The sequence below is a fragment of the Rhagoletis zephyria genome, unplaced genomic scaffold (genome assembly GCF_001687245.7).
Source record: "Rhagoletis zephyria isolate East Lansing unplaced genomic scaffold, Rhagoletis_zephyria_1.1 Rzeph_scaffold_01032, whole genome shotgun sequence".
NCBI classification, from domain to species: domain Eukaryota; kingdom Metazoa; phylum Arthropoda; class Insecta; order Diptera; family Tephritidae; genus Rhagoletis; species Rhagoletis zephyria.
The window spans coordinates 86,339-102,991 of NW_016158116.1; the positions used below are offsets into that span (position 1 = coordinate 86,339).

Genomic DNA, 16,653 nt, shown 5'->3' on the forward strand with positions numbered 1-16,653 from the left:
TAAAAATTTTAAAGAACAATTGCTGTCGCTATTTGAATTTGTTTTTACATACATACATACATACATATGTACATAAGTATAAACCGCTGCAAAAAGGAACTAAATCGCAAGCGCATAAAGCGCATGCGCAAGAATAAAAACAACAACATAAAAGTGCATCTAAACAATAGCGCGATAATTGTATAGCAAATAAAAAATATGGCAAAATGTTACATAAGAACCAAGAAATGGCGCCTGCAGAGCCATTGGTTACGCGCATACATATCGCCTGTTCACCTGGTAAGTTGAAAACATTCCAATTTTCCACCAACGCTTGGTGACTGTGTGGCTGAGTTACGGCACCACCCCCCCCCCCCCCCCCCCCCCCCCCCCCCCCCCCCCCCCCCCCCCCCCCCCCCCCCCCCCCCCCCCCCCCCCCCCCCCCCCCCCCCCCCCCCCCCCCCCCCCCCCCNACCAATTTGTGACTGCAATCACACTGGGAAAACGTGAGTTGCAAGAAATAAATAATTTCAATTACATTTAGTTAAACAAATATTATAAAAAAATTGTACAAAAATGAAAAAAAAAATTTAATCAAAAAGTATTGTACACAAGTTAGCAGTTGTGAAAATTGTGGCATTTGCTATGGCTTATGGCACTTTAAATAATTAGAACAAAAAAAAAAACAATATAATAAAGTCAGTATCTTGGTTTATGGCAAAACGCAATGTACTCTTATTTGCTGTAAATGCTATATTTGCATATATGTACTATGTAAATTTGTATATGTATGTTTATATTACTTATTAATATTTTAATATAAGTTTTTTAAAATAGCACAAAAAATTCGAGCCTTAATTTTGTGTAAAGACGTAGCACAATATTTTTGAGACCTTTTTTCTCGACAAACAATTTGACGATATTGCCTACCTCAATCATTTTTTACGCCATTTTTATTATAGTTTGTACCGGAATTATACTAAATAAGTGCGACAAAAAAATGTACGAAAAGTACGTAAGTAAAAAAATCTGTTATTCCAGTTAGATTATAAAAAAAGTAAATACATTTTAAAATAAAAGCTATTAAAATTTTTTAAAAAAACTTGCTGGCAACTTTACAAATTAAAATCGGTTTTAAATAGTAAAATTCATGAAATTTCCATAAAAACTGCATTAAAAAATCTCTTGAATTCACATCGGCAGAATTTCCGACAGACAGATAGACAGATAGATCTAACATTTCCCTTCTAATGTTTGTCTTTTATTTTTGTAAAAAATGTTTTGGTATCGATACCTACTCAGTATCGGAAAGGAGTACTTGTACACAGAACTACGATTTTGCATATTTTTCCAAGTTATTCTATTTTTTCATAAAAAATATGCAACCGTACCTTTATTTAGTTGTAAAATATTTTCGGTACTAACATACCATTTTGGCTACATTATGAAAGTAGTCAAATAACTTTTCAGGAAATCAGCTCTTATTTTTATTCACATTTCAATGCATTTTCTGGTGTAGATAACTTGTGCAATAGCCTCTCTCCTTTGTGAAGGGACATACAAATGATAATAAAAAGGTGGCCAAAGCAACGTAACTGTAGCAGATTACGCCAGATAGACAGAATATTTCTTTTTAAAATGTCAGATCGAAGAACTCGGAGGAGAGTGATTCACCTTTTCTAAAACATAGTTTTGTCTCGAAATTTTCTTTTCATAGCCAAATTGCAGAAGTTGAAATGGTATGAAAGGGAAAGGTTATCCTCTTATTTTCTTTAATATATACAGACAAAAATACATATTTACCTAAAAATTTTACCTACAAATTTTTTTACTTTTAGTTAAAGTTTTTCCGCAGATTGGGTTCAATTTGAAAATTCAATTATCCATCCCTGATGTAGTATCAGCTGTAAAAGAGAACCAGAAATAAACAGCTGATTGCTATTTGTTCAATAAACATACTTTAAAGTCAAAATTAAATATACCCAGCAGGGTTGCATGAAAAAATGCATTCAATTAACACTCAATTAAGTACTAATCGAGCAATTAATAATTGAATTTTTGTATGGTAAATCGAACTCAATTAGCGTGTTAATCGAGAAGGCTTGGATAATTGCTTTAAGAGCATATTTCAAAGCTGACGGTACGGGATTTGCCTTAGCTAAAACTATAATTTTTTATGACTTTTGCTGTGACGATAGAATACGCCATATTTATATCAGCATATTTTATAAGTAATTTTTAAGCAAAAAACACAACCGACTTAAGTTCTCATATAATAATTTAGGAGTACCTCCGCCTTTTTTTGAAGTCGGTTAAAAATATAAAAACTCAGTTTTAAATTTCCTTTTTCTTCATTTTCTGTTTTCAAAGCTATTTAACAAAACTTATGTAATAATTACCCATTCTTAATTATTAGTATTGTACATAAATGTAAATAAGACATATTTTTATTACAAAAAATATGAAGACATTTTTATTCTTCTAGCTGTATAGTTACAAGTATTATGCTAATCATATTTTTTCTTACCAATTTTTTTTTTCTTTACAATGAACCATTCAACCAACCAATCAACCAACAACCCCAACCAAAACTGCAAAACTCCAATATGTCTTCACATCTGAAATCATCAAAAATGTTAAAAATCTTTCGGAAAAAACTCTGCAAAATTTAAAAATTTAACGATTTGATTTGAAATGTTGTATATAAAAACCAAAAACCTAATACCAAAAACCACCAATGTTTTTTTTTAATATAAATGGCACAAATGTATATAAATGCACAACACCTCAATGCTTACGCTAAATGAAATCATAAAACTAAACTAAAATTAAATGCGGTAAATTGCCATAAAAAATATGAAAACAAAAAAAAAAAAAACTGTCAACAATAAAATAAAACAAAGGTCATGAACCCTCTGGACGCCCAATGTAATACACCGAGAAACGATGCTATCTGCGTGAGTCAGCTGAAAAGTGCGCTGGATGTACATCGCGACATTTTAACACAAACGCCCGATGTGAAGATCTTCTTGCCCTTCCGCTTCTACGTTTACCGTCCGGAAGAGCTGTTCCAGCCAAACACCTACAATCGCTATTTGGGTAAGTTTTTTTTACATACATATGTACATATATAAATATATAAATGAAAACCTCCAATTTGCTGTTGCAGTCGCGCCCACTGGTGATCATGTCATCTCTCTCGTCGACGAGATCTCGTACTTGTCTCCACCGGCGCCACTTACCTCGCAATTCCATGAAATCAATCCTGAACAATTCTGTAACGGTGATAATCGTCCCGCTAATTGTGGTCCAAATTGCATGTGTACCCATAAAATCGATATACCGCTGAATGCAATTGTGGAAATTGTGCTAGTTGACGAAGGTGAGTGAGATAAGTATATTTACAAATTTTGAATGTCTTTTAATGCTTAACATCATTATTACGATTAGTTGGTTTTTTTTTTTGCATACATTCCTTTTTGTATAGACACAAGCATTTTGTTAAAATTCGATTGTATTGATAAGTAAATAAGTAAAATCTAAGTCCTCAGTGCAATGCCAGGTGCCTCCCAACCGGATGCAAACAATCGCTGTAGAGCCGCATAGATTACAGAAATGTTGCCAAATATGTACAGTGGCGGTCAAAAATAGATGAATGGTTTCTCGTTTTTAAAACATTTACAATATTTTTCAAGCTAAAATTTTTTTGATATTTTTTTATAAAAACTTAAAGCATGACTTTAACAAAAACTGTATAAATCGCACTTTGAAACTTTATACAGAACTTAGAAAAATTCCACAAATGTTTATCTAAATTTCGAGCTTTTTAACCAGAATTTTTAGACATTTTTTTGGGCATGCAGTTAACAAGTTTATAAAATTCTAATAAAATAAGTGCAAGTTTTGAGCGACTAAAAAATCGCATTGGTTTTTAATAACTGTTTTTTTTTTGTGGACAGCTCTTTCCGCTTTTTTGCATATCGATGGCTGAGTGGAAGATCGACCTATCTCGGCAGCCAGTTCGAAAACATTCTATCTCAAAGAACTTTTCAAGAACGCCCTATTTCAGAATTCGTTTCAAAAACGCCCTATCTCAGCTGCCGATTCAAAAACGCCCTATATCAGCATATTTTCAATACATTTTGAAGTGAGATAGGGCGTTTTTGAACCGAATTTTGAGATAGGGTGTTTTTCAATAAAATTCTGAAATAGGGCGTTCTTGAAAAGTTTTCTGAGATAGAGCGTTTTCGAACTGGCAGCCGAGATAGGTCGATCTTCCACTCAGCCATCGATATAAAGATGAATTTCATATGAAAGAATATGCGCAAGACCTTTTGCAAACAAAAATAAAAAAATTCAGCGTCCGTTTTCCTAAATTATGATATTTATATGAAAAACCCGTCATCAAAAAAAAAAAAAAATATTAAAAATCAATGCGACTTTTCAGCCGCTCAAAGCTTGCCCTAATTTTACTAGAATTTAATAAGCTTGTTAGCTACATACCCAAAAAATTTCTGAAAATTCTGGTTAAAAAGCTCGAAATTTAGATAAAAATGTGTGTAATTTTTCTTAGTTCTGTATGAAGTTTGAAAGTATGAACCATATTTTTATTAAAAAAAATATCAAAAAAATGTTAGCTTGGAAAATATTGTAAATATTAAAAACTAAACACCATTCATCCATTTTTGACCGCCACTGTATGTATGTACTATATATATACATTTGTATGCCTGCATGTAATTTATAGTTTACCAACAGCGGCACCCACGAGCCAAGATTTTATGTACATATATATATATATTCAGCGCAAATTAACGTTTATGGTAAAATTATAAAATCAGCAAATCGAAATGGTGAATTGTAGATTGTTTGTATGTAGATTGTGAGAAAATTATAAAACTAAATGTTTGATTAACTAAACACAAGCAAACGGAAAAAATAACTTCAACGCCTTTGGGCATTTCCGATACTAATTCACCGCTGCACATTGCGCTCTCACTAATTTTATGTTTGTGGCATAGACATTTTTTTTTTTTGTTTTTTTGTTGTTCAGTTCATTCAAAAGGCAGCTGCAGAAAACATGAACTAGTTCAGCTTCGCTCTGAACCTAAGGTGTGGTTTAGCAGGAAAATCTTAAGTAATATCGTAATAATTCGTATTAAGATTACTAAATTACTTTTTTAGGCTAGTCGTAGGATAGTAAAGCGAATTACAAGTGGATGTCGATGCATATAGTGTTAAGAGTTGCGTAGTGTGCGATAGCAAGATTTAATTTTTTTAGTTTTTTTTTACTGTTTAATGTGTATTTAACATTACTTAAGCTCAGAAAATCTTATTCCTGTTTTTGAACATTTAATAAAATTGGAACCCCTTCTTTAGAATTAAAAAAAAAAAAGTATTTTGAATACGCCTTTGCAATAACTTTGAAATAAGACTTTCTTCTCTTACAAAAAAAAGGGGAACAAATGTCGTTAGTGTGAAGACAGTCTGCCGAAATCTACAATGAAATTTAAATTTTTAAATTTTGGTCCTAAAATTGACATGCCCATTTCTATAACATTCTTCGATTTAAAAATAAATGTTGCGGGTCGAATTTTTGTTCACGAATCCACAGTAAAATCAACTTTTTGTTAACTTTAGTTTTAAAAGAGCCACGCCCATTTCTAGGCGTTCATCGCCTTAAACAAAAATCTTCCCGAACAAATATTTTTGCTGGTGCCTAAATGCATACTATGTACTGCTACATGTGCAAGAATTTCCTTCATTAAATTTGTGAAATTGTTGCACATGCACTTCTCAACTGCCATGTAATAAAACTTTCCTAAGTTATAACTTGATGGATCTACAAAGTATGCTCGGCTTAGTCTGATACATCCTCAGGACAATGCTTCCATACCACCCTCGGACCTCGCCGCATGAATTTTAGTCGGACAATATCCGGTGCGATCTCCCCGACCAGTCACGAGAGACGTGGCTTGTTTGGTTTTAAGAACACTGTTTCAGCTGTCGATTAACCAGTGGCCATGTGGACCTAGCCACTTTGCATCCCAAGTTTTCACCCAGCATTTGTTAGGCTGACTAAAAGGGCATCTGTCATCAGAAGCTAACCAAATGCAGGCAATGAAGACCTCTGCATTCCCCTATACATAATAATAATAATGTTTTGGCGCTAACAGTTTTGCTAAGTGTTTGGTCGAGCTCCATCCCCAATTTGTGGCGTGTGACCTGATGTTATAACACAAAAGGGGCCTACAGTTTCTTTTCAAATTTAGATTTTGCCCCGGTTAAGGATCGAACCTAGGTCCCACGGGCTAGTAGTATGCACATCTAACCACTCAGCCACAGCGACGGCCATTACCTTAATCGGTGGTTCTTGAGACCAAATAATCTTGATAGCGAAGTACAATGTTGCCATCGAGAGAGAATTCCGGCATTCTCCTACCGTTCTTGAAGCTATCATCAAAAGATTTTGGTACCCTGATTATCGCCTGGCCACCAAGTAAGTATTATATTTGTGAGCATATAGCTCGATGCATCCTTTATTGCGGCTATTTCTGCTTGAAAAACACTGCAGAAGACACCTCCACCTACCTTTCCATCCAGCAGCAATCAATCCGTGAAATAGTTTACAGGACAATGGTCCCTGAAACTAAGCCCCATTCCATCCACTCTGTACGGGATGTAGGAAGTGAATGATCTACTTAAATGCTGTAAGGGAGTGCAGCCATCAATTCGGTAAGAAATGCTTTCGAGGCTTTATTTACTTAAATCCAGAGCCTCTTAACTTTACTGCGACGCAGGCAGCGGCAGCTTTTCCTGAAGTGCATTCTGTGCAGCTGCTTGCCGATGTCCACTGTGCCCCAACACTTGAGATCATCATACAATAAAATTGGTTTGATTATGGTCATATAACCAGTAAACCGCCCTCGGCAAAAGGTCACAGCGCTTTCTAATGACCCCACTGCAACAATATAAAACTTTTCTCGAAGTACGGCGTCCAGGACGGCTTTCTGTCACGGGCAAGCCCCATATCTGACGCTGTGGGAGCGCTAATGGGAAAACGCCTATAGAGGGAGACTGAAAAACGGGAGTAAAAGGCAGGTTCCTTCTCTTTATGGTTTGCAGCTAAATAGTAGGTAACAGTCCAGCCCACTTCTTAAACAAGTTCAGATTTCCCTGCATAAATTCATACAGGCAGTGTAAAAACTATCCTCTAACTAACAGTTCTACGTCGGCAGCATACATGACCAGTCGATAGTCGATTTTGCCAAAGTTTCCAGCAGTCGATGACGACAATAACCCAAAGAGAACTCCCCTTTGTGGGGTACCTCTACGCACTTTCTCTGGTTGGTTAGCGTTGTCATACTCTGTCGCAACGGTTCTGTTACAAAGCACGTTTTCAGTTACTTATGGAATTTACCATTGCCTCGGGCAGGACGTCTTTGAAAGCTTCATCGATATCAAGGAAAGCACCAACCACGAATATCTTCTGCAAGGAGGATTACTCAATGATCCGCCCTTGCAGAAGGTACGCTGATTTGATGGCAAACGACTTTAGGGATCCCCTCCTTATCTGCAGATTAACCCGTTTCTCAAGCGCCTTTAAGACAAATGAAATCCCTATGTGCACCATTTTGGGCTCTGCCTATCTTGGGTACGAATATAACTTTGACCCCCTATGCGCGCAAAGCAAACTCTTGGGTAAAACTAACTAATTGTTTACGCTCCTCAAATTTATTACACCGAGCTTTTACTGTTTGTACATAAATATACAAATTCAACGGAATCAAAAAGCTCAACAAATATCTAACCCAAGTTGTATCATATTTTTGTCCCCTGTTTAAGTATTTGTTTTTGGGTGGTACTTGTTAGCTTTCAGCAGTAACAGATCAAAGTTGTTGGCACGAGGCATGCATATATCGAACATTATAAATAGGATCTGCAGGTGAACTTAAGCTGACAGTTACAGACATTTTAACAGGTATCTGATAATAAAATAATTTTCTTAAGTGTTTTTTTTTTATTGTTGGGTTGGAATATATATGTAAATATATACCTACATATTCTGCTTGTTTAGCAATTGCAGTTATTTGTCGAAACCTATAAGACTAACTTATGCCATCTTCTCACCCCCTCGCAGTTCAACAACCTAACTTGTCGCATCCCTTCCATTTGCACGGCTACAGCTACAGCGTTATCGGTATAGGTCGCTCACCCGATACCAGCGTCAAGAAAATTAACTTGAAGCACGCCTTGGACTTGGACAGACGCGGTCTGCTGCACCGTCAATATGATTTGCCACCACAAAAGGATACACTGCCAGTGCCAAATAATGGTTACGTGGTGTTACGTTTCAAAGCGGATAATCCCGGTAAGTGACATGCTGAGGTTATTAAGTAACATTTTCGAAGAGCTTTTAAGAATTTCTTTTCTTTTTCTGGAGAAGCTTTTATGTGTTCGTGCTTATGATTTAATTTTTCCACAGGTTTCTGGTTCTTCCATTGTCACTTCCTCTTCCACATAACGATCGGTATGAATCTGATATTGCAAGTTGGCACAAATGCCGACTTACCACCAGTGCCACCAGGTTTCCCAACGTGCGGTGATCACAAGGCGCCTATACCGATTAATTAACTCTAATATAACCTAAAAGGTGCCAAATTCTTTCTAGACTTCTTCTAGTATATAGAAAGTGAAAAATATATAGTAAAAAAATTTCTTAATATAAACAAGCCACAAAAGATGATAAAATGTGTTCTGTAAAAAAAAAGAAGCACCTCGACAAGTGAAGTGCAAAAAGCACAGCCTTAAAAGGAATGATGAAAAACAAATAGACCGAACATGAAAAGTTAATTTTATCAAAACATCATCGTTAAAAAATAGTGCTTAAAACGAGGAAACAGTCTTTTAAGAATGAGCTTAGAAAGCTCTAATCATCATCAATATAGCATCAACAAATCATGTAAAAGCTCACGAGTAACAAACATTTTATCTACCACAACAATAGGAACAATTAAAAAAAAAACTTCGTGCTTTTATGAGCTTTACCAATGCACAAGCTCTGCCAACATAAGACTTGCGTGACACGCACACATACATACATATACACTTTAGGAGAGGAATGATGTACACAGGGGAAATGCGAACGTGAGCGGTAGAAGTGAAGTGAACGTGACCTTGTGTAAACACGGTGATTGGATGTGAAAGCGGAAAAAGAACGAGATTTGCGCGTCGATTTGTGCGCAGCAGTCATGAATAAAATAACTAAATGATAAATATTTTAAATTTAATTTTTTTGTATTTTTTTTTCCATTTTTTTATTTTTTACCACTCCTACTTAGCTTATGCTGCTTCTTTTTGTAATTATTTTCCAATTTCGTTTGATTTAGTTTATATATTTTTAAGCTTATAGATGACTGTAAAATAATTAAGTTGCTTCGTTTTTTTTATTATTAATTTTTTTTCTAATGCCCTACTTCCAACGAAATTTTGCAATATCCTTACTCACTATATTCCTTCAATGCATCTTGCCTTTAATTTGTTATCAATTATTTAATTTTTTTTTTAATTAAATGTAGTGCATAGTTTCATTTAAATGTAAAAAATTCAAACTGAGTGTAAAAAGTTTTTTTTTTTGTATTTATGGATAAGTCTTCAATTACTTTTGTGTCCATGTGTATATGGAGCACGAAAGGTTAAAACGAGACCGATGGCGAACTAGAGTTTAAACTGTACAGAAAAACTTCCCTGCTGGTTTTCTTTGAAGTTCGGTTTCTGTATATCTTAGATATCCCAATAACACTGTTCAGCGCCCATAAATATGCAATAATATGTAGCAATCACATATATGAAAATAGTATTAAAAGTATGTATGCACTTAAACGTTTTTATAAAGGTATACATACTTATGTAAGCATGTGCATTAGGGTGGAACGAAAAAAATTGTACGTTTCGAAATTCTAATAGCGGGGGCTTATTGCCCTTGAACGTCAATAACTATCGCTAAAAAAATTTTTAATTTTTTAATATTTTCTGCCTCCCTTCTTTGATTAAAATTTCAGATTTTTGCGAATTCTATGTAATCAAATAACATTTCTTATCAAAATCATTTTTAGAAATCCTCTAGGTGTCTAGTTTTGTGGGCCATTAAATGTTAGAACAATAAAGTACAAATTTGAAGCAGCTAAGACTTAAATTAGATTTAAGAAATTTTTTTTTTGTTGAAAGTGTTGCTCATTTTCTGCTTTGTATAAATCCATAAATCCAAAAAATCCCAAAAACGAGCAGCCACTTCAAACTTGCTTTTTATTATCTTATATTTATAGACCTATAAAACTGGTTACCTAAAATTTTTCTAAAAATGTTTTTGATAAATTACGTTATTTGCTTAGAATTCACAAAAACCTCAAAATTTCAATCAAAAAGGGGAGGCAGAAAGTATAAGCCGTTTTCAAAACATGTTTAGGCGTATTCTATTGACGTCCGAATGCAAAGATTCCCCGCTATTAAAACTTCCAAAAGCAAAATTTTTGTTTTCCGGTCCACCCTAATATGTACACTTAGGTGCACAAACATACACACATACACCTACAGAAAAAAACCAAATAGTTATAGACATGTTTTGTAATATATTTACATTGACTGTATGTACCTGGTGAGATGCTGAGCTAAACGTATCCCCAAATCCGGTACCATCGCCAAAAAAAAACACCAATAAACAGACAAAAAAATACTTATACTCAGAAACGTGTATACAGCTATAACACAGCAACAAAGCACCATGTTATTCTATATAAATATTTGCTTAAAATAAAAAAGAAAAACTTTGTAAAAAAACTAAAAAAATTGTAATAAATACATATATATTTGTAAAATAATTAAATTAATAAATAAATATAAATTTTTTTTAGTTAAAAGATTTACATCTTCGTTATGCACAGCTTATACATGCACTTTACGGTATTTTTTTTTTTGTTTTGAAACGTTCATGATATTTATAAATATTACATGTTATTACCTTACAATAAATACATAAATGTTGTTTACGCAACGCCCTATGTAAATATGAACCTTAAAGTACGCCAAGTTTCCAACTATAAAACTCTCCACTTTTGAGCGAAGGTAAGTAAATCAATGACGACCAAAACATAGCCCACTGGCAAAAGTTTTAAAATTTGTTTACCAATTTTATATAACTAGATCAGCGATGGGCAGAGAGAGCTTTTGCTCTTCACGCGCCTATACAAAATATATAGAAAGCTTAAAAGAGCTTTGCCCGCGCGCAAAGCAGTGCCATCACCGAACTAGATGCTTACGGGATAAAAGCTCCCTCTGATCGTCACTGAAGTATGTAAATCTGCGACGACCAGAGAGAGCTTTCAACTTGTGCGTGATAATATAAACTTATTATCCCGTGGGAGAAGCTTTTCAAAGCTTTCCGTAGATTTTATACGCCCGTGCCGTGGTTGAAAGCTCTCTATGATCGTCACTGAAGTAAAATATATCGGCCTTGGGCATTGCATTGCCCGCGGGCAAAGCACTTTTAAGCTTTCTATACATTTTGTATAGGCCTCGTGCAGAGTAAAAGCTCTTTCTGCCCATCGCTGAAATAGATTCAAAAGTATTTTTGTTAATTGCGCAAAAGCTCCTCAAATTTAGTTATCATGCATGTAAAAGAGTCATGCTGAAAACAACGCCCGCGGGCGGAACTCTTTAAAGCACTAATGGGCACCGCCTTGCCCGCGGGCAAAGCTCTTTTAAGCTTTCCATACATTTTGTATAGGCGCGTTTAGAGTAAAAGCTCTCTCTGCGCATCACTGCTTTAAAGCTATCTGTAGATTGGGCGCGCATAGAGTAAAAGCTCTCTCTGAGCATAACTGTTTTGCAAAAGCTTGAAATTTGCTAAATTAGCGCAAAAATGGCTTTCACGTGTAAACACTGCTTTAACGTGTATATAAGTGAAAGCTCAAGGTAATTCAATACAACTAAGCTGTTGCAAAAGAATTAAATATACAAATATCAAATCGAAAATGAAAAGTGAATTTTAAATGATTCATTGCTAAACGTTTATTTTTTCTCTCTCTCGCTCTCTCTCGCTCTCTCTCTTTTTCTCTCTTCCTCCCCTTTCATCTTTGCACAGGTCATGAACCCCTTGGATGCTATCTGCAACCGTAAACGCAACGATGCGGTTTGTGTCTCGAATTTGAAAAATGCCAAAGCTGTGGACAAAGGCGTGTTGGTCGAACGTCCTGATGTAAAAATTTTCCTACCATTTCGGTTCTTTGTTTACGATGTGAAGAATCTATTTATTGCCAATACTTACAACCGCTATTTAGGTAAGTTGTGGAAGTCCTTTCTCCCTAGTCCTTAAAATTTTGTAAAAAGGTAGCAATTTTTCTTTAGTAAATTTTAGTAAATTCAGCATGAATGCATTTAAATAGCTTTTCGCATGAATGGAAATTACGTATGTACATCCTACATATTTTGTGATCATCTTCAAGTGTATTACATTTGTATACAAAGTTGTTTGTTAAACAGATTTTATTTCACTTCATCCAACTCTATATACTTTCTTGTATTGTATTCCAAGCAATTAAAATTTGTATATTTATTATTTTAACTAGTCAAGTTTGTGTTCTACAAAGTAGAATATATTCATACTAGCGCTTTGTTAAGTGGTATACAAAAAGAATAGAAAAGTTACCACTTTCCCCTAATTTACTATTTTCTTGCATAGGAAATTGCCAGCCAGTAAAATTATGTGCATACATATGGTCCCAATTATCTAATTCTTTAACTTTATATGCGGTCTTTCTATTGGGCATTGTATTACAAATATTTTAAAGAAAAATTTGGAAATTAAAAGCACATATTTCAGTGTTAGAGAGATAATGGTCACTCTGTTTCCATATAAAATTTTTTTTAATGATACAACATTTCTTTTCATTTTACCGTTATTATACGAGACGAATTGTTTGTTTAGGTTTTGAATGATTCGATTTTAATAGATTCAGGACCGTTTTTTTTTTCAATTTTTAAGTTTTTAAAATTTATCTGCCCACACACACAAATTTTGTTCAGAAAAAATTAGTTTAAAGGGTAGATAAACTTAAGAGCTATTTGAGAAAACGGCACTCAATGTGTTAAGGCAGTGTCACACGGTTGGGCATTTGGCCAAAATTCAATGCAAATCATTTCCCAATCACGTAAATGCACGAATATTTTCTTTTATCCCTATCACGACAAAGAATTTGTTTAAAATTTTCAATAGGAGCTCGCTCGATTGTACCAATCGTGTGAGTACAAAAAAAAAATGTCGTCCCAATTTTTTTATTTTTTTACCAATTGCCCAAAGTAAAAAATGTACAAATTTGTACAAATATACCAATAGTGTGGCACGGCCTTTAGATAAAAACAGTGAAATATTTTTCTGTAAATGCAATGTAAACATATTGCAATCTGTACCGTTTTATTTAAGCCTTTAGATTGAGTTGAAAGTTGAATGTAGAAGTTTAAAAATACCGTATAGTGCACGTTTGACTTTTATATTGATTTTGTATTTGAAAAAGTTTTATGAATATTCGTTTCTGGCTAGACACGGTTTTACTTTCCAAATTATATATCAATTTTTCGCTTAGCCTTTGCATGCTACAAAGTAAAAACATGTAGTTAGTTAATTAGCTGCCAACGTGTTAAGAGTTTAAATATACTTTTGCATGGCTCATTTTTTCAGTGTATACATTAGGCATATGATTTTTTTTTAGTTAAGTATGCTTATGAGGGAGGATGCGGAGTGATGAAACCCCAACAAGAATGAGGTTTTTGTCACAATTAATTCACAAAGGTCATAACCAACAAATTTTTTGGTACTAATACTTTAAAATTTTTAATGACGGTCCTACCAAAATCTGTAAGAAACGCAGTTATGAAAAAAGTGTTGGTGAATTAAGGTGACGATATACTTATGTACATATTTTTGTATACAAAAAATTAGAATTAAAGACACTTTACCAATTTCCACCAAAAAATTCAAACTTTTTGTTGAGAATTTTTAGGTATTCAGGTCACTTTAACTTAGTTGGCTGAACACAAGGTTATGATTATTTTTTTTCAGTACAAATTGTTGTTTTTCTCGGAATTGCGAGAACTTTTTGTACCAAATTTTGATCAAAACCTATTTTTTTTTTGGTTTTTTCATCACGCCTCACCCACTCCTCATACGTATATTTAATTTTAAAAAGTCATATGCCTAATATACATACATACATATTTGTAAATAAATAATTTTTATTTATCGCAAACTCAATACAATCATTTAAAAACTTTCAGCTGAGTTTCTCTGTACGATGTCCGTCGATTGCTACGCGCTCCAAGAAAAATGCGAAATAAATGAAATTAAATTTTCATTTTCGCAAGAAAACAAGATCGCCCCATTTACTAACTTAAAACTAAACACTTATAAATATACATACATATGTAAACCAAGCAAACCAAAATCATCCTATGTAAATTACAGTTGCTCCCAGCGGTGACCATCTCATATCGCTGATCGATGAAATCACCTACGCCTCACCACCGGCGCCGCTGCTCTCACAAATGAACGACGTCTCACCGGAACTCTTCTGCAATGGCGACAATCGGCCGGCAAATTGTGCCAATAACTGTCAGTGCGTACATAAAGTAGACATACCACTTGGCGCTGTCGTCGAAGTGGTGCTTGTGGATGAAGTACAGCAAACTAATCTCAGTCATCCATTTCATTTACATGGTTCACCCTATTACGTTGTCGGTCTGGGACGTTCACCGGATCAAAATATAAAGAAGATTAATCTAAAACATGCTTTGGATTTGGATCGCTTGGGTATGCTAGAGCGTGATTTCACCAAACCGACACTCAAGGACACCATTGCCGTGCCAAATAACGGTTATGTAATTCTACGATTTCGTGCCAGCAATCCCGGCTTTTGGCTCTTCCATTGTCATTTCCTCTTCCATGTAGCGATTGGCATGAATTTAATATTTCATATAGGCACACAAGATGATTTGCCACCAGTACCGCCGAATTTTCCACGTTGCGGCGATCACTTGCCACCCATACAGTACTTTTGAGTGGCCAAGTTTTGGGTCAGTAGAGGAGTAGTTAGCAAAGTAGCTATGCGTGAGCTGCGTAAATGGCATAAGGAGCCACTAAAGCGTCGAGTTGTGCCAGTCTACTACTTTTGTTGGTTATTATTGTAAATAGCAAAATTTTCGCCGGAACCACAACAAAAGTCTATACCTACATGCATACATACGCGTACATACAAACATATATGTACATATGTATGTACTTGCAAGCGTTATTCTTTCATGTGCTTATTCTTAATTTTATTTGTTTATGCATTATATTATATTTATGTAGAAAAAAAAATGCTGCTATGTACTGCTATTTCATTTCATTTTTATTACTCAAAATTAGCAATGTTCATAATTTGTATACACTTAGCATAATCACACGCTCTTACTGTGTATGTATTTGTAGTCAGATTATGTATAATTCTTTGTAGCGAAATATTTTTATTTCTCTCTGTGTATGTACTATGTATATTTAATGTACGATATTTGTATTTGTATTTGTATTACCTAGAGTCACAGCAACTGACTTTTCTGTAGTGATACATACTTGTAATTAATTACTAAATTATTTTTAATTTTTTATTTAAATACATATAAATAATAAATTTTGGCTTACTAACTTAAAAAAAAAAAATACGCAAGGCCGTTACATTCGGTAAGTTAAAGCTTCTTTTCAAACTGTATACCACGCAATAGTACTCTCCAAATACGTTAGCATGCAACAATGTACGATTTTTAATTAGAAAAATTTGTAGCCCCTACTTTCACCTTGTTCAAAATTCAAAGAAATAAAAACGAGAAAAAATAAATTACACATTCCAAACAAAAAATTGAAGCTGCCTCCCCCTAAGTTGAGAGATAAAAATAAATCTATTAATATATTTCAGGGACCGAAAATAACCATTATATACCAAGATTTTTAATTAAGATCATTGCAAATCGGTATTTTATTATTTTTATTTTTTAACTAAAAAATAATCGTTAAATTTTGACTTTTATTTTTCGATCAACACCAATCTTTATTTTTGGATTTTTACTTTTTCGGTTATTTTTAATCGTTATAATGTAGACCGCTTTTAATGCTTTAAGCTCAGAAAAACTGAGTACGAATTTAATGCTATGGCATGATCGATATAAAAATCATAAAATAATGATTAAATTTAATTATAAGTCCATATTGAACGGTGCCGATGCGGTGCCTGAAATATATATGTACATTAGAGTGGTCCTAAAAACCGCTAGGATTGTTCTGTACCGAAAAAAATATACCCCTGTTCCTTTATCTTAAATAAAAAAATATTTGGAGGCCCCCAAAGCGCTCAAAGTTTTGGATGGATCGATGTCTCTGGAAGCATACAAGAAAGAAAGTTGCAGCAATTAATTTTTTTTTTAATTTTGTTGTATTTCACATGGCAAACTTTGTTGTAAAAAAAATCTTAAGACTTTTTTGACACTTTAGAGATCAGAAGCAACAACACAATACACGTAAATGTTGTTTTGCTGAAATGCATACTACATATGTAGCTGTGTGCCTTGAAAGAAACCCATTTTACGTGGAAA

General features: G+C 34.2%; 1 protein-coding gene across 1 annotated transcript in view; it reads left to right on the forward strand.

Moving 5' to 3' along the window:
• The window catches only part of stw (laccase), a 36,898-nt gene extending 21,765 nt beyond the window's left edge, over window positions 1–15,133 (forward strand). Inside the window, exons 6-11 of the mRNA XM_017615588.1 lie at window positions 2,883–3,078; window positions 3,149–3,361; window positions 8,120–8,350; window positions 8,465–8,607; window positions 12,119–12,314; window positions 14,495–15,133. Of these exons, the coding sequence (XP_017471077.1) occupies window positions 2,883–3,078; window positions 3,149–3,361; window positions 8,120–8,350; window positions 8,465–8,607; window positions 12,119–12,314; window positions 14,495–15,087 (1,572 nt within the window). The 3' untranslated portion in view covers window positions 15,088–15,133. The remainder of the gene's footprint in view (window positions 1–2,882; window positions 3,079–3,148; window positions 3,362–8,119; window positions 8,351–8,464; window positions 8,608–12,118; window positions 12,315–14,494) is intronic.
• The last annotated feature ends 1,520 nt before the right edge of the window (window positions 15,134–16,653 follow it).